The sequence below is a fragment of the Athene noctua genome, chromosome 4, assembly GCF_965140245.1.
Source record: "Athene noctua chromosome 4, bAthNoc1.hap1.1, whole genome shotgun sequence".
Taxonomy (NCBI): Eukaryota; Metazoa; Chordata; class Aves; order Strigiformes; family Strigidae; genus Athene; species Athene noctua.
The window spans coordinates 83,765,211-83,788,104 of NC_134040.1; the positions used below are offsets into that span (position 1 = coordinate 83,765,211).

The window sequence follows — 22,894 nt, forward strand, 5'->3', positions numbered from 1 at the left end:
CCAAACTACAGAAAAGGAAATAGATTGAAGTTATTACCAAAGAAGACATCTAGACATCTATCTCATGACTAGAATATATACCCCCCAATCATCTAAAAAAAGGCCCACAGGATCACTATGAACTGCACTACTGTTAAAGTGTCAAAACCATGAAATTATAAATACAAGTATTTTCTGTGGGTTGTGGTTTGTTTTTTTTTTTTTTTTCTTTTTTCCCACAGGTTTTCTAGCGTCCTTAACCCGAACAGTCTGGCACTGAGCACTCTTCTCCAGGTCTTGCTCTGCTGCGGTGTTTGTGCTCGTTTATTAACCGGAGGTGCAAAGGTGAGGGCGTCTCCGCTTTACTCCCACTTTCACGGCCAGGGGCAGGGGGGCAGTGCCAGCTCCTCTCCTGGCGCATCCCCACCAAGCAGACCCCGACACCACAAACTGACTTCGGCTCAAGCCGCCCGTGGGCTGCTCTGCCTTTCCTTCCGCCTAAAGGTCCCGCGAGGTGAGCCGCCCACCCGCGGCAGCTCCCACCCTCACCCCGCCAGGTGAAGCCGGGCACCCCGCGGCCTGCTGCCACCCGCCGCCTTTGCGGGCCCGCCCCGGCCCTGCCAGCCCGCCCGCACAACGGAGGCGGGGGGGATGTTCGCATGAGGGACCCGGCGGTGGGTACGGGGGCACCCACCCGCGTCCCCCCACACGGAGCACGCCCGCAGCGGCGGAGCGGGCGGCTCTCCCGGGGCCTACGAGCCCAGGCGCGGCCCCGGCGCTCGGTGAAAGCGGCGGGAGGCGGGCCCCGGCGCGGCTGGGCCTGCCTCCGCCCCTCGCAGCGGGGAGGGCGGCGCCGCTCCGCTCGCCTTTGCCCGCGCCCAGCCCTGCGCGGGGAGGAGAGAACTGCCGCCGCTCCCGCTGTGGCCGCGGCTGCCGCCCGCTACGCCCCGGAGTGCCGGGGAGGTGGCTGCGGCCTCACCGGGAGAGCTTTGGTGGGGGAGACTCGCTCCGGCCCGGCGGCAGCCATGGGGCTGCAGCCCCTGGAGTTCAGCGACTGCTACCTGGACAGCCCCTGGTTCAGGGAGCGGGTGCGAGCCCACGAGGCCGAGCTGGAGAAGACCAATAAGTTTATCAAGGAGTTGCTCAAGGATGGGAAAAACCTCATCGCCGCCACCAAAAGTGAGTGGAGGGGCGCGGGGGGAGACGCCGGGTCGCTGCGGGGCGGCTTGGGGCCCGGCGGTCGCAGGGAGATTTCGCCTTTGAGCCGGCGGCGCTGGCTTTTGTTGCGAGGAGCTTTGCGCTGCCTTTTTCCAGCCTCTCCCTCTCGTCCCCCATCAGCCGCTTCGGGGACGTCGGTTCTCTCCAGCCCTTTTCGCCCTGGAGAGGGGCTAAGGGATAGCGGCAGCAGCGCCGGCGGTTGCCCTTCTCGTAGCGCCCTCCTCTTCTTGTAACGCCTGTTGCATCTGCCCGGTTTCTTAGCTGGGCCTGGCAGCCGGCCACGATTTTAAATCCGCGGAGAGGACTCGGTTTCAAGTTTTACCTGTGCCGAGCGTCTGTGAATTGCGTATCTCCACATAACGATGTGTATGCGTTTGTGGTCTGCGAAGAGGCTGCTGAAAATACCTCTTTGTCAAGATTTTAAGTATGTTCAGGAATTAGCAGACCTACAGTTCTGCAGTGACAGCGCTAGTTGCCAGTTCTGTGTCTTTGACCTCTAAAAATGTGACGGTGTTTTTTAATTTTGCATTTTACTTGTTGAAAAGATACACATATATATATATATATATATATATGTGGTTAGCAGCTATGCTGTGGTTTGTATAGGAATCGTGTTATTTTCTTTGAATGATCACGTTAATGCATGTTCTTAATGTAGTATTGTGGTAACACAATTCCTTCCATTTGACTTGTCATCTCGTAGGATGATTGACTTATACCAATTATTCAAAAAATCCCACTAATACTAATACGGTGTTCTGCCACTGTGTTCACAAAAGTGTACTGCATCTTTGGTATCATGGAAAACTTCTGAAGGCAAGGGACCGTGCTTTCATGATACTGCCCTTAAACTGAGAGGGACTTGGCCAACGGTTTGAGCAATGCAGCTACCTGGATATGCTGAGGGTTTTGAAACTGGAGAGAACTCACTTTGTGCAAGTAAAGAAACATTCTTTCCGGTTTTTGTCTCTGATGTGCCTTGGTAAAAAAAGGTAGAAAATGGCATATCAAGCTTCACTTTTTTCTTATTTTTTGGCCAGTTAATATTCAGTTATTGCAAATAGTGTTCCTTGAGGATTATTTGAAATCTGTGACTTGAAGTGTCAGTATGAATCATCTTAACTTGAAGTGAAAAAGTGTCCCTGAACTTGCATAAGAACAGTAGAGGGGAATTCATTCCACTTTGCTTCTATTCCTCAAGCATGTAGACAGCCTTTTGGCAGCTGCCCCAAAACCTCGGTTTCTCATGTAAGGTTACATATACGAACTTAATTTGAAAGTGTGGAGCTGATGGTGGCGAGGAAAGCCCGAACTCACTCGTATGAGCCTGCTATCCACAGCAGATTCCTGTGCTGGTAACTTTGACTTGGTGTGCAGTGCTCGGCGCACTTCTCTGTGTGTGACGGCAGCCAAGGGAGTCAGTGTGCCAAGCAGAGCCACCTGGCAGGAGAATACTTGATGAAATACTTAGGGCTAGCCCATGAGAAATGTTTAGAGAAGCTATCTGTGGTCCTGCCTAGTGGTCAGGTCTAAGCAATTCCTTCCTTTCTGAGATGGCAGTCAGATTTTCTTGAGCTTAGATACTGTACCTTATTCTAACAAACATTTGTGCTTCAGCATACTTGTTTGAGAAGTGGAAACAGAGGTTAGATCCTTCCTTTCACTTTTCAGGTTTCTGCAGCTGTGTCTCTCCTTTAGAGTGCCCTTCTTGACAGGTCTGAAGCTGAGTTGTCTTCCTCTGCCACTGTTCAACAGACATTAAAACACAAATTAAACTGGAGAAAACATGAGGAGGAGTTAAAACCCCAGTGGTTAGGGTGTTGGTCCTCCTTGTGTTTTCAGAAGAAAACACTGGCATCTAAATTCTTTGAGGAACCTGATTCATTTGCTGTCAGGAAACCAAATGGGATTAATGCTTATTCTAAAAACCAAGCTCAAGAAGTGGTCTAGACGTAGAGCTAGCTATTCACCTCTGTCAAAAATGCATTTTCTGCACAAAGACTGGCTTGCCACAATCTAGAGGATGTGGTAATAAAGCAGGGCATTTTGAGAGCTTAGATGACACTTGATTACAATTTTTGGAAAATTGTTTTTTGAACAAAAAATGTCATCTTAGTAATATCTAAAGTATTTCTTTGTTTCTAGAACCAGGTAAATTACAAAATTTACATCTGTATTAATTGATATGTGAGCAGAATAAGCTTTTCTGAATGGGCTATAAAATGTAGCAGGCGCACTATTTTTCTTAAATTTGTGGGAAATGAAGTGAGTGCAGTAGAGGCTGCCTGTGTTTCCCTCAGCGCTTTCCTTATTTCACTTGTAAAGCAGTGGCTTATGAGAAATGTTGTGAGGATTCTTTAGGTGTGAATAACTGATGTGATTGAATAGATCCCACTTCCTGCTTGACAGACGGCCTTGTAAACGGCTTTGATGCTGCCTGCCCTAGGTTACATCTTGAGAGGTGGGAAGCAGATACTGCTACCACTCCCTCAAATCACAGGGGTTGTCGGTGTCTCGCAGGACAAGCCAGTAGCATGACACGGATCCTCTCTTTGGCTCCTTTCCATTTGTCTCCTCTGTTGTATGGGAGTGTGTTTTCCACCTAAATCTCAGAAGAATTGTTTTTTATTAGTACAGGACTATACTGCTTAAAAAGAAAAAAGAGAACGATGAAAAAAAAAGGTTCTTTTCCATTCTTACATTGTTGAGTTTCCAGTATGAAGCACACCTCAAGTGTGTCTTTACACCTTTAAGTTTCTGTTGTTTCAAGAACCTGATAGAAAGATAAACAGGAATGACTCAAAGCTGTGTTTCCTGTGTAATGGTTTGAATCACAGAGTTGTCTAGTTCAAGCTAAATATTGGAAGAATTAATAAACAATAGGTGGCTCTTTCTTTTGTTATGACAGTTAAATATGTTTAAAAGGAGTGCAGAAAGACATTTTTTTTACTCATCACTAACAGTGGAAATACAAGCAGTATACGCATAGGCCTTTTAAAACAGAAATGCAATATTTCTCAGGGGATTCCAGTTCAGTTAAACAAGTAAAGATTAAAATAGTTTATAAATAACTTCTGGATGGAGTTTGTTGCTCTTCTGTTGAGAGAAGCTGAATTTAAAGGTGCCTGATCAAGAATCCTTATTCTGAAACATGAAAGGAACTTGAGAGGTTTAGTTCTGAGCTTTAAAAATCTCTGAGATGCAAATAGTTGGAAATTTAAGAATACACCGGATAAATACTATGTATTTGCTTCCGAATTCTTCTCCCTGTCCAGCTCTTGGTCACTTGACATGAGCGTGATATTTGTTTGCAGATTTTTAAGATTTTTTTTTTTTTTTTTGGAGAAGAGACTTTTCTGTAAACGTACAGGAGGAGCTGCCACTTGTTTGAGACCTCAGGGTGGAGTGGGAAGAGTCAGTGTGAGCATAGGTTTTGGCCCTGGGCATCTGACAGGGGGTTTGCAAAGCATACTGGTGAGAGCTCACAGCTATTCCATGTGCCTGAGAGCCTTGCCTCGCTGTTCTTGGATTCAGGCTCAGATCAGAATTTCATTTGGGTCAACTGCAGCGACTTTGTAATGGGCTGATGAAGGCAGGAGATGGAGAAGTTGGTTAAAAAAAGAAAAGTTGAGTGCCCTAGAGGAGGCTTTCAAAGGCTGGTCCATATGCAGTGCAGGGCACTTGATGAAGTTTGATAGGGAAGGGTGTCCCATATGGGCTCCATGGCTAAAATGTATCATAAAGCCTTTCATCAGGTCAGGACCATCTTCTTCCACGTGGGCACCGCAGTATTCAAATCCTCTTATCACTTGTGGTAGAATGCAGAGCAGCAGCAGCTTTCCTCCACTTGCACCTTGAGAAACTCGCTACCCAGTGGCTCCACTGGGGGTTTTTCACAGGGGTAGCCCTGTCCCTCGTGCTATTGCTGTCTCTGTTTCAGCTGAGAGCAGGGTAATTCTTCCTGTACCCTGAGGTTTTAGGTTTCGAGCTCAGTTCTGTGAGGTCTTGGCCATTGTATTTGGTGCAGCAGAGGAGGAAAACAGACATCCTTGCTGCCTGGTGCTGGTCTCTGCAGGCAGTTCAGGGCACTCAGGCTTCTGGTGACTTTTTTTATTGCTGTTTTTGTTTGACGTTTTTGACAGAGGGGTTATAGCTTGCACTCTTCCAAACAGAATACAAAACAAGAACCAAATTTCTTTTATCTGTAGAAAGAGTTTGTTGGAATATAAAGAGTTACTGGTAACTGTTACTGAAGAATGCTGGTTTACTCCAGGGAGTATTTCTGCATTCCTGAGAAAAGAAGTAGGGAATTCTCTTTTGTTTCCTCTGAGGTGTTATTAGTCACCGGTCAGTTACAAGTTTGCCATCAAGAAGTTAAGCAGACAGGAAATCTCGTTGTCCATTCCCAATGCCATCTCCAACGTAGTAGAATAGGCTGAGTCTTTCTTTTAACAAAGTCAACTGAAGAACCTAATCCAAACCCAGCACCCAGTCTGATGTCTGAGTTGGCTAAACCCCCATTCTTTTTCTTGGCCAGTTCTCTTAGTGTGTGGTGGTGGTTGACCTCTTAGATCCTGGTCTCGGTAGGCTTTTGGTCTGACCCGATATGGTTATAATTATGTAACCGTAAAAGCTGTTGTAATCCACATAATAACACAGCATAAAAGCCACTCGGATCACTTGAGCCATGGTACTTTTTTTTTTCTTAAGCACTAATTGTCCATTTTTTAAAGCTTTCCTTAGTTTAATCTGCACTTACAAAACCACTTAGCTGAACGTATGATGTGTGCCAGCTCTAAGCCTTAGGAATTTTCTGCAACAGAAATGTTGTTCTACAGACACTCCAGTACATGTCAAAGCAGCAAGGTAAAGCAGTTAATATAGGACTAATTAATAACTTCTAGAAAATAAATTGACATTCACTAAAGATTTAGAAAGAATCCAAAGACCAAGGAAAAACTAATGTCATTCTTTCTTAGCAAGGCAGAGGTGGGGCCAGTGTGGAATACTGCGAGAGGACCTTGGCTGAACTTGTGTGCAGAGTTTTCTAGATTAGCAGTGGTTAGTTAGGACTCTACCTGTGATTAATTCCTCTTGAATTCAGTGAGAGCTGTGAATTAATAAATCTTTACATTTAGCATTTTAGGAAGCTGGTTTAGTTTTCAATTAGTACCTCAAAAATGAGCTTTATTTCTGTTATAAGGCCTGCTTTAGCTGTGATAACAGTAAGCAAATAAACGTTCTAAGTGAACAGTGAGGTTTAAATTTGAGATATACTCTGCTAGGTCACAACTAGATAAAAATTACTACCAGGGCAGTGCTACATCCTGTATGCAAAGGCTACTGAACAGTATATTCCTTTAAAAAAAAAAAAACCTTTCTATTGGAATTCAGCTCAATAATAGAAGCATTAGAAAACTAAGGCAAACAGGTACTTTGGGGCCCATCTGATACAGCTTTCCCTTAAGAAAGAACTGCTTATAATAATAGAATGTTGATTTTTCCCTTCAAGATAATTGCCACAGCTAGGGCCTAATTAACTAAGAGTACCTTTTTGTGTGTGTATGTGTGCTTGCAGATAAAGTTGCTTCTGTGTAAGGATCAGGGAAGTGCTTTCTTTTAAGAAAATACTCTGTAGAACATTGCGTTTAGCTCCACCCGACGTAGAGCATTCATTACTGTGTCAGTAGCTATAAAAAGTGTCAAGCTCATTCTGTGGAGGATGCCAGTTTGTCATCTTGAATCATGTCTTTTCAGCTTGGATTACTAACTAGCTCCACTACCTTCTTTGTTCTGTGGATGTTCCACTGTTTGTTTTTGGTTTTTTTTTTTTTTTTCTTCTGTATTAAAAGCAGAGCATTGTGCTAGTGAACTAGATGTGATTTCAGAAAATATGAATTTTCATGAATGTACATGAAGTTTCTCAAGTGATAAGAGATGTGACAGGGTGTTGTTGAATATTTAATCGTTTTGGGAAAAGATTTAATTTTTCAACTTTAGATAAACTGTGTAAGCGGTCATTAAAAAGGACATTGGTGATTAGTGTCATTGTCAGCCTTCAGTACAAAACCAATAGAAATAAGTAGAGTGTTTTGTAATTTTTAGAGAAGTTGTCTGGTGGATCATGTTGGAAAGTTATTTTTTACCTGACATTTTTCTTTTTTAATGACAAACCTTTTAGAAACTTGATATTGAATTTTATGGCATCTGAATCCATTTTAAAGACTTGGAAAAAAAAAGGATGGATTTGCCCTACATTCTGTAAAGAACAAACACCTGCTTTCAATTAAATAAAGAAAAATAGACCTACTGCTAAGGCTGCAGGTGTATGCTGTTGATAAAATTATCCGATGCTTGCCAGCTCTATTGCAAAAATGTTGCAAAGCTTAACAAGCAGAGTTTATAACACTGATACCAGTTCTAAAAACAGTTTCTTAGTCTTTAGTGAGGCAGAATCTCTCTCTCTGATGGGCTCAGACTTTCTTCAAGGGGGCAGGGAGGGGAGGCAACTGCTCCGGAGTGCTGTTTTTTTTTTGTGGTGGGTATTTTTTTTCTTTCTTCTCCCCTGATGTTCAGGAAGGGGGTTAGCCAGGCCAGGTGCTCTGCCTTCTCTTTGGGTGGGGAGCGCTTGGAAATGTGCTTTGGAGCAGCACGGAAGATCTGGGTCCCCGTACTCCTCCTCCCCGGCTGTTTTTTAACATTACATAATTAATGTATATAGTTTACTTTGCCTTTAGTGCTTTTGTTTTACAATACCAACCTCAGTCACTACTTTTAACTTAAAAAACAGAGGCTTGGCTGTTTGAGGGAGATAGTCCACAGCGTGTGAATCTTGGCAATGTGCTTAATGTTTGGGTAGGGTGGGTTATGGCTTTTTGAGATAATTTTTATGACTTGCTTATGTTTGATGGTGTTTCATTTTGGGTCTAATGTCACTTTTTTGAGTTTCCAGACCAGATTTGCTGTTGTTATATGGCAGTTGTTTTTGAGATGTTAAGACATGCTCAGTGTTTTGATCATCTTTTAAAAGTCTTCATGGCTTTGAGTTGGCAAATTGAGCAATTGTTGAGATGCTTTCCTGGAGTACCTAGTGAGCGTAAAATACATGATCAGATGAGCTTGGGCACGTATTGACAGAATAGTTTAAGAAATTACTGTTCACAAAATTTAACATGTCTCTCTGCCGGTGGTTGGTGCCACCTACTGTAGTTGTCACGTATAATTGGCACCCAAAATCTGTCTTGTTGCTAAGTGAAACCCATCTTTGCCAAGCTTAGCAAAGCTAAGCCACCCCATTTTGCAGTGAGTTAAGGTAGACACAGGTACTCCAGCCCGGTGGCTCCCCTGGAGGTATAACTTTGATAGAAGAGAGGGCAGCTACAGTGGCTGCAGTTTAAAATGCCCCGTGTTATAAGTCTGGGATAGATGTATGCCTGCTATTCAAAGTGCATGTTGAGGTATCTCACTGGGAAGGAAGGTGTTGGAAAGGGAAGTCTGTGGTTGGGTTTATGCTATTGTCCAATTCTTTTTCTAAACAGATGTTTTTAGCAATATTCAGCAGGCAACCTCAATGCTGTGTTGTTGTTTTTCCATACCTACTTGCACCTATGGATGGAGCTTCCTCAGCCACCCTGTTCTCTGAGAATATCTTTTACTCTTTCTGCTCTGTTCTTATTTCCTTCCCATGTGCTTTTCCCTTCTGTGTGTCTGTTCATCTTTCAGGATAAAAATAGAGAGAAAACATCCAGGCCCTCAGAAGCAATGTGACCATCACAGGCCAAGGCCAGATCAGAAGTTCCTGTAAATAATTCATGCTGGGATTGTCCTCTGTGGAAAAGGAGCAGTGGGAGGGAAAAATAAATCTACAGAGATGGAAAATCACATTGCTATTAAATGGAATGTGGTTTTACTACTGCCCACACCTTTGAATAAATGTCCTGTTGTTGCCCCTTCAGTTGAGAGGATTGGGCAGGTTGGGGTTATCAGCTCATTATGTAGGTCAGAGAGAAGGCTTTGCCTCTCAGTAGATCTGGATGATACAGCTTCCCTTAGTTCTCTCCAGCTTTTGTATATGTACGCCTGGCTGGTTGGGACTGCATGTCCTTGAAAAAGTGAAAAAAAAAAAAAACCAAACTGTTTAGTTTGGCAAGGAAAATTGAGCATCCAGGATGAAACTGAGCAGGCCTGGGCCCTGGAGGACGTTGTAGCATGTGTGGTGTCCAGCAGGTTCTCAGCCACTCTGGCTGGTGAGTGGTTTTTAGCTTTTAAATTTGTCCATTTCCTCCATTAGGCTGATGTATGTGGGCTTAGAAGTGATGACTGAATTAATGGTGAAGAGTCTCTGAAGCTTGTGTTACACTTGTAGTGTTTCAGGCTTAAGAAAAATTAAAGTGTAATGTATCAAATCTCAAAAGTTGGGCGCTCTTCCTAAGCAGAGGGAGAGCACCTTATTTTTGCTTGATTGTCTTCATCTGTGATTTTGTCAGTCATTAGAAAGAGTTGTATGCTTTGAAAAATATTAATAATATTTGAATGTAGGTATAACGGAACAAAAAAATTAAGAAAACTTCTATCAGATTTATATGAAAATATCATTGCTTAGAAAATGCTGCTTCAAACAAACAAAAAAATCCCACTGTCTTGCAAACAGGTAGAAGGAGCCTGCTGCCAGGTTACCAGGGACTTGAGAAAAACTTTTTGAAATACCATTTTGGCAGTGGGTCACTGTTCTTAGAAATCTGTCATGGGGCTGAGTTTGTAGTTTATGTGGATTAACAGACTGTGAATGCTGCGTAGTTTCAGCCTTTGAAGCACATCCCTGCTCTGACAACAAAACAGTATAACTGACATTGATACTTTTCTCCTGTTAAAATGCCAGGTTGTATGCTCTCACTGTTGAAAAGTCCTGGTCCGATTGACAAGCTCAGTTACAAGCTGAATTACTGTTTCTCCAAGGCTTTTGTCCATTCAGTTCTTCAGCCTGCAGGCTTTTCTGGAACAAAGCTGACTTTCTTGCAGACTGCTTTTAAACACTCTTGCTGTGTGGTAATATTCATGTACTTTTCTTGTGCCTCATTTTCCTTTATGCTTTCAGTCGTTCCAAAATGCACAGTTTCAAATTTCTGTTGTGTCTCTTGCCTAGCTGTTCCCCTGTTTCAGCAGATTCAGCACCTTTGCTAAAATAAAACCACCTGGCTGCATTGCATCCTTTGTTGCTTGTTTTACTTATAGAAGTAAAAGAATCTAATGCTAAAAAGAATCTGCAAACACTCCTCTGTCCCATGGCCCTTTCTGGGTGTGTTTTTTTTTTTTTTTTTTTAAAAAAAAGACATCTGTGTCTTAACACCATTACTGCTCTTCCCCTGGGGTTCTGTAGGCTTGCACATGAGGCTGCCCTCCTTCAGGTGTAGGGAACTACCTAGTCAAGCATGAATTTTTATTGTTGGCACCTGTTTCTCTCCTCATGCTGCAGTCTTTTGCTATGATTTATGGAAGAATGAGGCTAAGCTCCAGATATTCAGCTCAAATTTTTGTATATTTAATATAATGATCTAAAGAAATGTCTGTGTTACACCTTTGGATCTCATGTATAGGAATAAATGTTCACATAAATTTTTGAGGGCCTGGAGCAAAACTGAAGATTTGAACCTAGAAAAGACAGGATCCCATGGTTTAAGAAGAGCTGAAATGTGTTCTCTGTCTTGGAAAGACTCAGCCATCTGAGTCTTTTTCAGAGCCTGAGCACCTGAGGACTGGTAGCTGTTATCTCTAGGTAGTGCTCAAGTAGTGTAACCTGCTCTGAGGGAACTGAGGACTGGAAATGCCCTCCTGGAGGGTTGAGGTCTAATGACTAGAAGTTCAAAGACCCATGAGAAGGGTTGTGTCTGTCTGGCCTAGTATTCATGATGATTGACTTAGCAGAAAATGAGTTTTAATGTGTGTATTTAAGGAGTAGAAATCCTTCAAGCTACTGTCCTAGATGCAAATATTATTTTGAAAATGTAACTTTGAGACTCAACAGAAATGATTCGTGTTCACTTATCTGGAAATTTTATTTCCCTTCCTGCCTCCATTAACCGCTTTCATATGTCTGTCATTAGAATGTGCCTTAGGAATTAATTAATTTTTTTTCAGTTACAAAAATACCTTATATTTCGGTGCAGTATAATTTGTATTTTATGTAAAGCTTTTTAAAAAAATTGCTGCTATGGATTGCTGTCAGTCCTGCGGGTCTTTCTATAGTGGATGTGGTTCATGTCTGTAAGGTTAGTGAAATTAGAGGGTGAAATTTTCATCTTTTATACAACTAGATTTTTATCTGGAGGCAAGCACAATACAGTTTACGTTTCTCCTCCACATCTTGCTTGTATAGATCGCTACTTTCTCCTCTTGTAACTGATTTGAGTCGTTCTTTTTTTCTCATGTTCTATTAAGAAAATGTAGTGTAGAGCTTTTTATTTCCACAGTTCTGACCAGACACTAAGCAGCAAACAATTGAATTAAATTAATGGAATGATGATACATCTTCATCCCTTCACCCCAAGCTTCTTCCCTTAAAGCCAAATATATTTTGTCTTTTCATATACATGGATAATTTTATGGTATGAACAAAAGAGCAAGCTGTGACTTTGAGAGCAGCTGTGGGCAAGCCCTTCACCTTTTTATATCTTTCTTTCCATCACTAACCTACTGGCTCAAGCCTAGGGCCATTTCTCTATAAAGCATTTCACAAATATTGAAATGTCATAGAGAAGTGTTGTGTATCAGTCTCCACTGCATTATGTGAGTCTGCACCACTGCTCTTTTTCTGTAGTTGTGATTTGAATTGAGCAGTAGTAATAAACTTTTTTTTAATCCTCTTCAAGTAAATTAGCTTAACATAGCATCTGATAGGAGAATGTGCCATATTCTCCTACAGTCATGTTTTAGACATCTCGCTATGGAGGGCATGGTATCATGAACTCAGAAAGCAGCTGTTCTGCCCTTGCCATGCAGATTATTCAAGTGGAAATTTAAGTCAGCAGTTTGGCTTTCCTAAGGTTTATAGCATATCGTCATTCACGTTTTTTATAGAAAGTATCCATGTGTGAAGAAAAACTTAAGTATGTCAACCTTGTTATAATGCTCTGTGGACGTACTGAAACCCACTTCAGATTTGTAAAGTTATTGCAAAGCTTGCTTCATTGAGAAGTTTGTTTGTTTTTGTTTTTTTTTTTTCTTTCTCACTGTACATTTTGTTTGCAGTTCTTTAAAATGTTTACAAGGAAGATGGCTTTGATATCTTACTTGCAAATTAGTTTGGCATTATTACTATCAATGCATTTTAAAATAAAATTAGGAAGTAAGATGTTGGTCAAGACAAGTAGCAATCTTGTTTTGGATGGAGCAGGCAACTAGGCCACATCAGCAATTAATTGGATAGCCCCCCCCTGCTGCTTTCTGGTAAAAGTTTCTCTAAATGGAACTTGACAGTGTTTGTAAGCAACATGTAACAGAAACAAACAAGCAAAGCCCCTCCTGGAAAAAAACCCCTCTGATGCTCCAAAAGCATCGAACCAACCCCAAACAATTCTATCAACATTTGTTTCAGTTTAAATCCTTTTATAAGTAGTTTTCTGTATATGCTTTCTGTGCCTCTCGTAATAGCTGTGATTTGCTTGTGTCTAGGATCTTGAAGGCTTGTGAGCAGACAGAAGGGATTGTATGCTTTTTATGGCTCAGATTTGAAAGCAAATGCTTGTGAAGAGAATTTGTGTCTTCAAGTGTGAAGAGAGTTATCTTTTGAGTAAGGATGCCGTTCTTTATCATAAAAGATTTTTTTTCTGAGTTTGAGTCCCTCTCCTTCAGTTTCTCTCTTAAATATGGAAAATTCCTGTGTTTTAATAGTGGTCAGGAGCTGATCTCGCGTTTCACAAGGACATTATTGAATGGTGTTACTGGAACATTGCTTCCTGGACCCTATTATTAGTGTAGTAGCTGAGAGAGATATGAGCAGCTGCCGAGTTTTGTTCCGAGTGCCTGAATGGGTGGGTTGGAGTGACATTCCCAGAGCAGAGGCGCTGGGGGATGCCAGGAAGGAATTTTGCTTGGAAAATAGTTGACATTAACTCAGTGGTTTGTGCTTCTGTTTCTTCTCTCTTTGTCTCCCTTCTGAGAGGTCTTAGTAGTGTGACTTCTTAGATTATTCTTGCCATAGCTTGCCAGAGATTGCTGCCTCCTTCACCTCATTTGATGTCCTCAGCTGCCTTTCCAGTGAAAATTTATGTGGATTTTCTAGTTTGAATATTAAGGAAGAGCAGGAAAGGGTCTATAGCATGGGTTTTAGCACAGGCTAGCGTGGAGACACGCTCGAGGTTCCTAAGAGAGTTTGGGATAAAGCCACTAAGACAGAATAAAGGCTGAATTGTGTCCTCTCTGAAGTATGTACCTCTAATCCCTTGCTAGTCTTTGGAAAAGGTATGGTTTAGATTTTTAGAATTTTTTTTTTTTTTTCCTTTTCTTCCATGCATCTGCCATTGCTTTTTCCTACGCAGTAGTAATTTATTGAATAGGGATAATTTGCTCAAAGAGCAAGAAGAGCATGAATGCTATCTGGTGATGGCACTGACACAGGCCATCGATGTTAGAGGAGAGGGTTCTCGGCTGACAAGTTAATGACAAAACTGATAAGAATGTTGTTCCTAGGCTTTTTTCTTCTTTTTGTTTCCCCAGAGTAAACTGTCATCCCTCCCTTGCAAAACCCCCGGTGTTGCCAATGGTGGTTGAATTTTTACTCATAGGAGAACAATTATGGGGGGAAAACCACAGGGGTTTTGTAGCTCTAAAAATAGCGGATGGAATACATTGATGTCAATAATTAGAATGTCAGAGAAAGACAGCATGGCAGTTCACTTCTGAGGAGGGATTGGTGGGGTTGCTTGCTTGTTTGTTTTTTGAAGTTATTATACTTGCTTATTGGCAGTTTCTTTGCTTCCAGAGAGGGACCTAATATAATACCTCTCTAGTGCAGTTTTTTTTTTTTTTTGCCTTTTCAATTGAAGGATTATCTAATCTTTCCCAGGAAAAAAAAAAATCCATGCTGTTTTGTACAACACTGTAATATTGCTGTGACAGCTTTCATTTATTGAACATTATTGAGTGGATTTGCACATTTGTTTTCCCCTGTGGTTTTTGTTTGCTTAAACTTGTTGGGTTTGTTTTGTGTCAGTCACTTCACAAATTGTCTCTTGATGCTTTATGGACTTTTGATGCTTTCTGGATCAAAATCTACAGGAATGTTTCAGTGGTATGTGCAGTATAGGGAGCTGAGAATTCCTTGGTGTCAGTAAACAGTTTTTGTTGGTTTTCTTAAGTTATGATGATGTTTACCTGTGAGCTGGTTTAATGTTTTTTGGAATGGTTTTGATTCCAGTAAGATACATAGTTACATTGCAAGTAAGTAATGAATGTGATGGGGAAAATTCAGAGTTGTTGCTCTGTGACTAAACAAAATGAAGTGTGTCTATCTGGCAATGACTAATTCTTCTGCATACGGTTAGTGTTATGAAATAATTAAGGAATTTCCTTTCTACCTGAATTCCTGCTTTGGCTTCTAGTCATGCAGCAAACAGCTTGGTGTGGTAGGGATTCTTGATAGCAAAAAATCCCTTATTTAAGGTTGCCACTAGAAAAACCTAGCAGAAGGAGCTATGTGCAGGAAGCTTCATCAGGAAGATTAAAGGTGAGTTTGCTTACTATGACCAGCCAAGTCACAACTCATTTTAAGTTCTTGGTAGTGGTTTCCAGTGTTCTATTTGTAGCATTGTGTTTTTCTGTCACAAAGTAGGTATGCTGTAAAATGCATAAATATGAGATTAGTCTCAAATAAACAAACAACCTTTTTGATCTATATAGCACTTAGAAAAAAAATCCGAAGTGTGTAAAGCATTTTAGGTGCTAGCCTTTCAACATCCTGTGAAGTAGTTTGGGCTGCTCGTTCTGTTTACAGGTGGGTGAAGTGAGAGACCAAGTGATTAGATAAGATTGCACATCAAGTCTTTATTGGAGATGGAGTTAGTAATTAGGAGGCCCTGACATTTAACCTTATTACCTGTGCATTAGAATATTTTGTAAGACAGCTTGCAGATGTTGAGGTGGTATTGTGAATTGTATGATAATTTCAGACTGGGATCAGAACAGACAGTGGTCAGAACTGTTTTGATGTAGCAGCTTGGAGATTTGAAGATGATATGTTGGATTTTAAATGCTCGGTTTTAGCATGCAGTCATGTTAAATGTTCCAGCGAGGCAGCATGTTTGATTCTGGAATATGAAAGACCTGGGCCTCTGTTTACCTTGGTGCCTGGTTAGAATTGGGAATGTGGGCTTCTGCTGGCTGGAAATGTACCCCAAATCCAGCCGTCAATTCCAGAACTACATCTAGTCAGGCAATAAGCTACAGACGCTGTACTAGTTGTGGTACAGTGGCTTAGTTTACCCAAACCTCGCCTTGTGCCTAGCAGTCCTTTCTGGCTGCAGGGGCAGGTGGCTGTCCCACCCCGCACACATGTTAGCCCTGCTGCTGGCTGCAGTCCCCTGACTTAGTCTTGCCTCCCTGCTCCTACTTGCTTTAAGTCTGCCTCAGGCACAGCCAGCAGCACCCTCCCAAGCTCACTGCTACTTTTGGCTCACTTTTCTCCTTTTCCTGTCTCAGTGACCCTACCAACTTTAGTCTCTGTCCTAATAGATGGTTATTACTGAGACCAGTCCTAAATTTAGCCCTAAAATGTTCCTTCTGCACCCATCCTTAGTCCTAATTTGGTGACTGCAGCCTTCAGCAGATACAAGCCAAGAAAGGAAATTTTCCCTGTCGATGCTAACATCTCTCATTTGGCAAACCCTCGCTGAACCCAGGAATGAACGTTCCTGCTGGCTGCTACCCAGCCCCAAAAGTAATTGACTGAGTTTTTGGATCCTTCTGTGTCTTGACAGTGGTAACTAATAACAAATAAACATTATCTGAAAATACTGCAAGTGAATCCTAACTCAAGTCTTTGTTCTAACACAAAACAGGTGTCTCCCACTGAACTGAAATCTAAATCTTATTTGCTTAGTTCCAGTGTTTTGCATGGATTAATTATCGACAGATGTCTTAGAGTAGTGTGAATGTTTGGAAACCAGGAATGAAGATGATGGATTGTATGTAAAACAAGTGCAGCATTTGTTTATGCCAGTGGGAAAGAAGACAACAAAATGAGAATCAGAAGCAAGTTGGGGCTTTTTCATGGGCCACAATCAGCAAGCCAGTTTAATTGTAAGTTTCCAGTAGTCACAAAGTTTTCAATTTTTAAGGTAATTTGGTATTAGTAATATCACTTACCTTATAAAGCACTTTCTTAATCTCTGTTACTAATAAGGAGAAGAGAATGGTTGTGCTCTGAGTTTATATCAGACCAAGAATGCAAGAGGTCTGTTTATGCAGAGGTTCCCATTTGCAGATGCCTGCTTTGGGACTTGGTCTCTGAATTGAGACAGATAGCTGGGGAAGATTCTGCCTCCCTCCTCTTGCTAACCTTATGTGAGAAGGAAAAGCACTCATGTTTTCTTTTTGTATCCATATAGCTAATTGTACCTGAACAATTTGTCTCATCTGTCTTGATGACACTTTGTTTAAAGTTTTAAATACAGGAGGAGTAGACATGATTTTATGTGTCTTACTAACCAGTTAATTTCTGTGGGGAAAACTCTGTTTATTTACCAAACCGTAATTAGGAAATCACCATCTGTTTTCTGTTCTCGGTTCAATATAATTTATGCAAGTGTGAACATTGTTCAAAACTGACCTTACTACCTTTGCCCAAGGTTCCCAGGCTGGTATTTGGTATGCTTTACCTTGTTTTGGAATGGGTTGCTGTCATGTAGAAATAGGAGGGATCAGCTTGTGATACTTAGGTTTGGTTTTAATTTGCTTTTGTAATTGCTAACTCTGTACTCTTAAGTAAATGTGAGATCAAGTCTCTTGTTTTGAAAGAGTGGGCTATGGTGGAGAAAAGCTGTAACGTTGTGCTGTGGGTTTTGGCCACAGGAACAGAGTTCTTTGCAAAGGAGTGAATCTGACCTTTTCACTTTTCTTTAGAGGTTTCTCTCCCTTCAAACTTTTGTCTCTTTTTGACATCCCAGTGCATCTCTTATTTTTTTTTCTCTTGCATCATCCCACAGTTATACAGTACTTTTGTGAGCATTTTTCTGTACATATATTAGCACAAGTTGCCCTTCCAGCTTTAAATGTGCCTCCAAAGAAGATAAACCCACAAATATTTGAGATGTACGGAGGGCCTGTGTTCACTGAGATGCACGTTTGTTCTGAGCCTTGCTCACACTAGGTGCAAAACTGTGATGGTAGAAGGCAGCAAAACCCTAGTGGAGCTTCCAGAGGAGAAGCTCATGGTGTGTCTGGAGCTAGGTGTTATCTCTTGCTGTCAGTGCAAACTCCCTACTCCCTGGTTAATACAACTTCTGTTAAGGGCCAGAGCCTGTCTGTGAGAGACTTTGTCCCGTGCTGAAGGTTTCGGTGCAGTGGCAGGCACTGGAACTTTCTCTTCCTTCCCAACCTTATTTCCATCCCCATCCCCGCCTTGACTGTCAGGACTTGTGTGGTTTAGCGACCTAGTATCTTGGGTGCGATGGTAGTTTGTCCGCTTAAATGGCTTTCACGCTGTATTCATTTGAATTTTCGTGTTACAATGCTATTGGTATGTCCCCTGTCCTTAGCACAGATTGTTAGGGATTAGACCCTGGATGTAAGGGTTGTCTCACACAACCTGTATGTGACTTAACGATTGCAGAGTCGTGCTCCCCAGTGTTTGCCCTCATGTGTCCTTGCAGCATGTTTGCTTTCCCTGCTTGCTCTGCCATTTCTCCTGGAAGAGGTAGATGGCATTTCTATTTAAACAATTATTTTGTATTATCTCCCCTTTCTGTGCGCTAAAGGAGTTGAATTACGATATAAGTTGTAACAGAACTTTTACTGTAAAGTCTCTGGGGGAAGTGGATGTTGTGCTTTTCTGTCTTGCATGTATGATGCTCCATCCACTTATACTGGATTCTTGCTTAATCAGGTGTGTCCGTATGCTTCCTCTGGAATAATTTCTCTTGTACTTAAGTTAGGTACTTCTGCTTGAAACAGTGCCTGAACATTTAATCACTTTGTGTATTTCTGCCTGAAAACCATGGCAATATGATTAATGTTCATATTGTGATCCTGTGAGCTTCCGTTGGTATTTGTATCTGTGTGTGGTTTGCATCCTGATATCTGTGTATCCCTCATCCTGATAGGAAATGAAGGGAAGAAAAATTTACTAACCAGAAAAACATGTAATACAGTCCATATGCCTCCTTTGATATGCTGCCCTTTCCTAGACGGGGTTATTATTTACCTTCACAGTTGGTACAACTAAAACCAGTATAATTTCTGCCGCAATCATGTAGAAAGAAAACCTCATACATTTGATTGTAAACATGGCGTGCGGTATTTCTTGTAATAATGGGTCACTGAATTCCTGATGGTACTCTTAGAGGCTTGCTAGCTAGCAAAGCTAGCAAATAAATAATGATAAATAGCTGATAAATAATAATTTATTTGGAGTAATTTATGGAGAAAAATTGTCAGCAAAACTACGAGTCTCAAATGAGCTGGGTGAGATTTGTTGTACATCGTGGCCTCCACTAGAGCTTTGGCAAGTGCATCTCTTTTGAGTAACGTGAAAGACCTCGTCAAGTTGTCTCTGGTAATTAGGTCTGACATAGCTAATACCTGAAATACGGGCAGGACAGTCATGTGGCCAAATCATGACTTGTCAGCAGTGAGTGTGTTTGTATTGAGTTGCCTGTGTTGTTTTGGGGAAGGGAGCACTGCAGAAAGAACACCTGGATGTTTTGTAGATACTTTGCCCATTCTGCTGAAATAAAAGATTATAGTCTTCTAGGCCAAATGGTTATTTATATGCTTAATTAGAGTATTAGACTGTTCCTTGTTTGATAAGAAGAGATTGGTAGATGTGCAGACATTGTCAAATACTACAAGCAGGTTGATTTTGAGTATCTGTTAGTCACAGGAGTGCCTGTGCTGTCAATCCGTTCTAGTGCAGAGGGAAATCAGCTGCAGCAGCACTTAACCACGTATATTCTCTATTTACTGTGGACTTCCAGTGTTCTCCCCCCACCCCCCTTTTTTTTATGGACTATAATGTATAAATAACACTGTCATGCAGTGTATTAGGTGTTGCTGTTGCTTTCCTTAATGGCAAGGGAAGCTATTGAGAAAAAGAAAGCAACTAAAGCGTAAGTGTGCAGAAATGTCCCCATGCTTGATAGCTGAAACAGCAGATAACATGACCAAGATCATTTAGCGGTTGCATTATATAAAAGAATCCTCTAGCAACCTGAGATTTCTACTGGTGGTGTTTCTGCAGAAGAAATATACAGTGTGCAAATTCTGGCTTTTCAGTTTAAGAAAAAGCACAAAGAATTATTTTCTGTTCCCTTATTGCCTTCCTGTGTTCTGTAAATCAAAATTTTCTCACTTATATTAAGAAATGAAAATATATTTAGCTTGCTAAGAAATGAAAGAGAGCTGCTTTAAGGCAATTCAAATGGAAATTATTAATATTGTAAACAAATTCCAAAGATGTCAGGAAGATAAGTATGTGATACAGTCTGGAGTAAAGAGTCTTTTCTCTTTTCCTTTAAAAGAGCTTTGGATGGGTGTGTTTTGTTGCTTTTTAGTTTTAAGACTTTCTTAATTTTAATTTTCCTCTATGAGAGGAACAGCCTTTGTGCATTACTGTGGCAAAAAGGCTAAATGGATATAGTCAGAAACAGCTGTGGTTGCTTTCAACCAAATGTGGCTGTTTGCTCATTTGTCTTTATGATTCTTTCCTCTGCTTTTTAATTTGCTTGGCTGTGTCTTCTTTTCTAGCTTAAAGAAGTAGTTTACAATTCAAGGAAAGAAGGGATTGGAACAGTCTTTGGTATTTTTCTGAATTACACATTCCTGCAGGTAGCAGGAGTCACACAAGTTGAGCAAAACAACTTTGCCTATTAATGTTTTGTTTGGAGACACAGAAGGGATTATAAAATTCCTGCAGTTGAATGAAACTTCAAATATAGAAAACACAAATAAGAAAAAAATGTGGTGAGCTTGTGACTTGTGTTATATGTAGTTTCCTTTTTGCTTTGGTATTTCCATTTTTCTCAAACTCTTTTAAGCCTTGGACACAGAGAACTTGAATGCCTGTGACTGAAACCCCTTTGAAAGCACAAAGAATGCCAAAGAAAAGCTAGGTTTGCAGCTGTCTAAAGCAACTTCCAGCTGATAACCTGGCTCTCTCTCACCCTATTCTTTATTATACAAATCAGGCTGCTAGATTGCTGCAGTGCTGTGCTGTGAGCAGCTGGAGGTTCCTTTGGTCCAGCTGATAAGTCGTTAGTCAAGTTTCGCTGAGAAAGTGTTAATTCTGGTTTATTGAGTCAACCCCATTGCTGTTTCAAATAAATAGAAGATAAACTGGAACAAATGTTTGCATCTTATTCTGGTCTGTTTGCTTGTATCAGAGCATATTATTTAAGTTGCATCACAGGAATTGGTACTGTGATCTTATTTTCGTTTTTCCCTAGTGTATTGCTAGCTCTTTCATTTTTTTCCTTTTGTTGTCTTTTTGTTTCTCTCTGATTTCTGTGATGTTGTTAGACTTTTTTTTTAAACAAAGTATAAACCATATTTGTCAGGGAAAGGGAGTTTATTACTAGTATGTAAATACTAGGTACAGAAATGAAGAAATTATCTGTGAGAGAATTAGTGCTATAAAAATGTTAGAATATTATTTATACAAGCATCAACTCTTTTTCCTGAAGATGGCTGGATATCCTGGAGAGTACTATAATGCCTTCTGGTTTTGCTAGTTCACACCTAGCTGGTCTGTTCACTAGGAAGAGGGTGAGCAGAACGGCTAGGGAAGCACACTGCCTGATGCCCAGTGAAACTTTCCTCCCCTCAATTAGTTGAATCATATCAGTACTGCAGGAGAAGGTACCGACATTTGTAGAAGGTCCAGATGTAGTTTAACTGTCCAAGAGGATATAGTGAACTGGTACACAGCATGGTATGCAAGAGTAGAAACTGTGACAACTTTAATTAAAAGCTAATACTTACAAAATACTGGAGGAACTTCAGGTGCAGCTATGAGCAAATTAAACTGTATCCAGCTTCCATGAGCCCTAAATTACTAAAATAAGCTCCTTAATTGCTAAGTTTAAAAAGTTTTTTAATAAATATCGATTTACTAATCTCATATATTTGCACAATATGAATGTGACTCGATGGGCATGCCTTCATAGCACGATGAAGAATTTGGCAGCTGGAGGACTAAACATCTGCTTAATTGCTTGTGATCTAGGTCAGATACCGATCTGGTGATCTGGATAATAAACCCCCAAATTGTTGTCAGTTACCATGCAGCAGAACTTCACTGTAAATTACAGCTTAGTGCATTTGTGTAACATTATGGAGAAGTGAATGTAAAGTTGCAGCATCATCAGTTTTTTGTTCTGTTGTGGTATTGAAAACTTTTAAACAAAATTATTGAAAAATGTTATTGCAAAATACAGCCAGGAAATGAAACAAAATTATACATGAAGACACTTGCCTTAATATTGAGGTTATAAATTTTTGTTTAACATTTAAAATGAATGAAGAGTAGGGATGAGGATACTGATTTTTTTTTTTAATATGTAGTTGAAGCTACTGTTTCTTTAACCTTGCTCTATTGAGTCATCAAGGTTAAGAATTATAGTGGCTATCAATCTCTTTTAATGGAAGATCTGATTAAATATTTGTTATAGTTCTGCTTCCAGGTCACACTGGGATTACACCCTACAGTGCCTGTAGACTGATTTGCCTGTAAAGATAGATCCCTCAGTCCTGAAAGTGCGATTTTTTTTTTTTTATAATATAGATGTCTTTTTTGAAAGATTTTAATTGCTGCTTTTCGTATCTTTTTCCCTGAAGAATAACTAATGCTCTGTTTAATGTATAAACAGTGTAAGTTCTGCCCACTGTTTGAAAAAACAGGTATTTAAGATTCATAGATATACCCTACTGAAACAGCTGTACACTGTTTCATTACCAATGTACCTGTAGCAGAAGTGGGTGAGAGTAATATTCAGCAAACTGAATATCTGAGGATGCTGTTCAGTAATAGGTTTTAGCCCGCTGATACCCTAGAGACCGAGGTGCCTTCTCGTGTAATGGCTAGGACACAGTGTGAGTCAGTGACTTTATCCAAGTCTGTGCATGGGCTGGAAGGCAAACAAAGTCTCTTGAGTCCTGTTCTTTTGCTTGTGCATGAAGCCAGCTTTCCTAATTCAATATATACTTTTAAACATAATTTATGCCAAGGTACTTGAGTGCTGGTAGACATGCACTGCTTTCATTTTTTTAAAACTTTCTCAGGGCGTTTCACTAGCACAAAATCATTGCTTACTGCTCCTTCAGAATTCCTGCCTAACCACAGCTGGTTTGAGCTTAGGATGCTCAAACCATGACATGCGTTTGGAAGCTAGGCAGGGAGTTGGCAGCTAGAAGTATGCTGAGAGGCCTTTGCGATGTGTGGTGTGCAGATACCATTTTGATTTGGGGAGGAGGTATGATGGCCCAGGGAGGT

The 22,894-nt window shown here is 40.9% G+C and overlaps 1 protein-coding gene across 4 annotated transcripts in view; it reads left to right on the forward strand.

Annotated features, from left to right (window-relative positions):
- The first annotated feature begins 883 nt into the window (after positions 1-883).
- Positions 884-22,894, forward strand: part of ARHGAP10 (Rho GTPase activating protein 10) — a 152,205-nt gene continuing 130,194 nt past the window's right edge. For all 4 annotated transcript variants that reach the window (XM_074905910.1, XM_074905912.1, XM_074905911.1 and 1 more), the window contains exon 1: positions 884-1,158. In XM_074905910.1, coding sequence (XP_074762011.1) covers positions 1,005-1,158 — 154 coding nt within the window. In that variant the 5' untranslated portion in view covers positions 884-1,004. The remainder of the gene's footprint in view (positions 1,159-22,894) is intronic.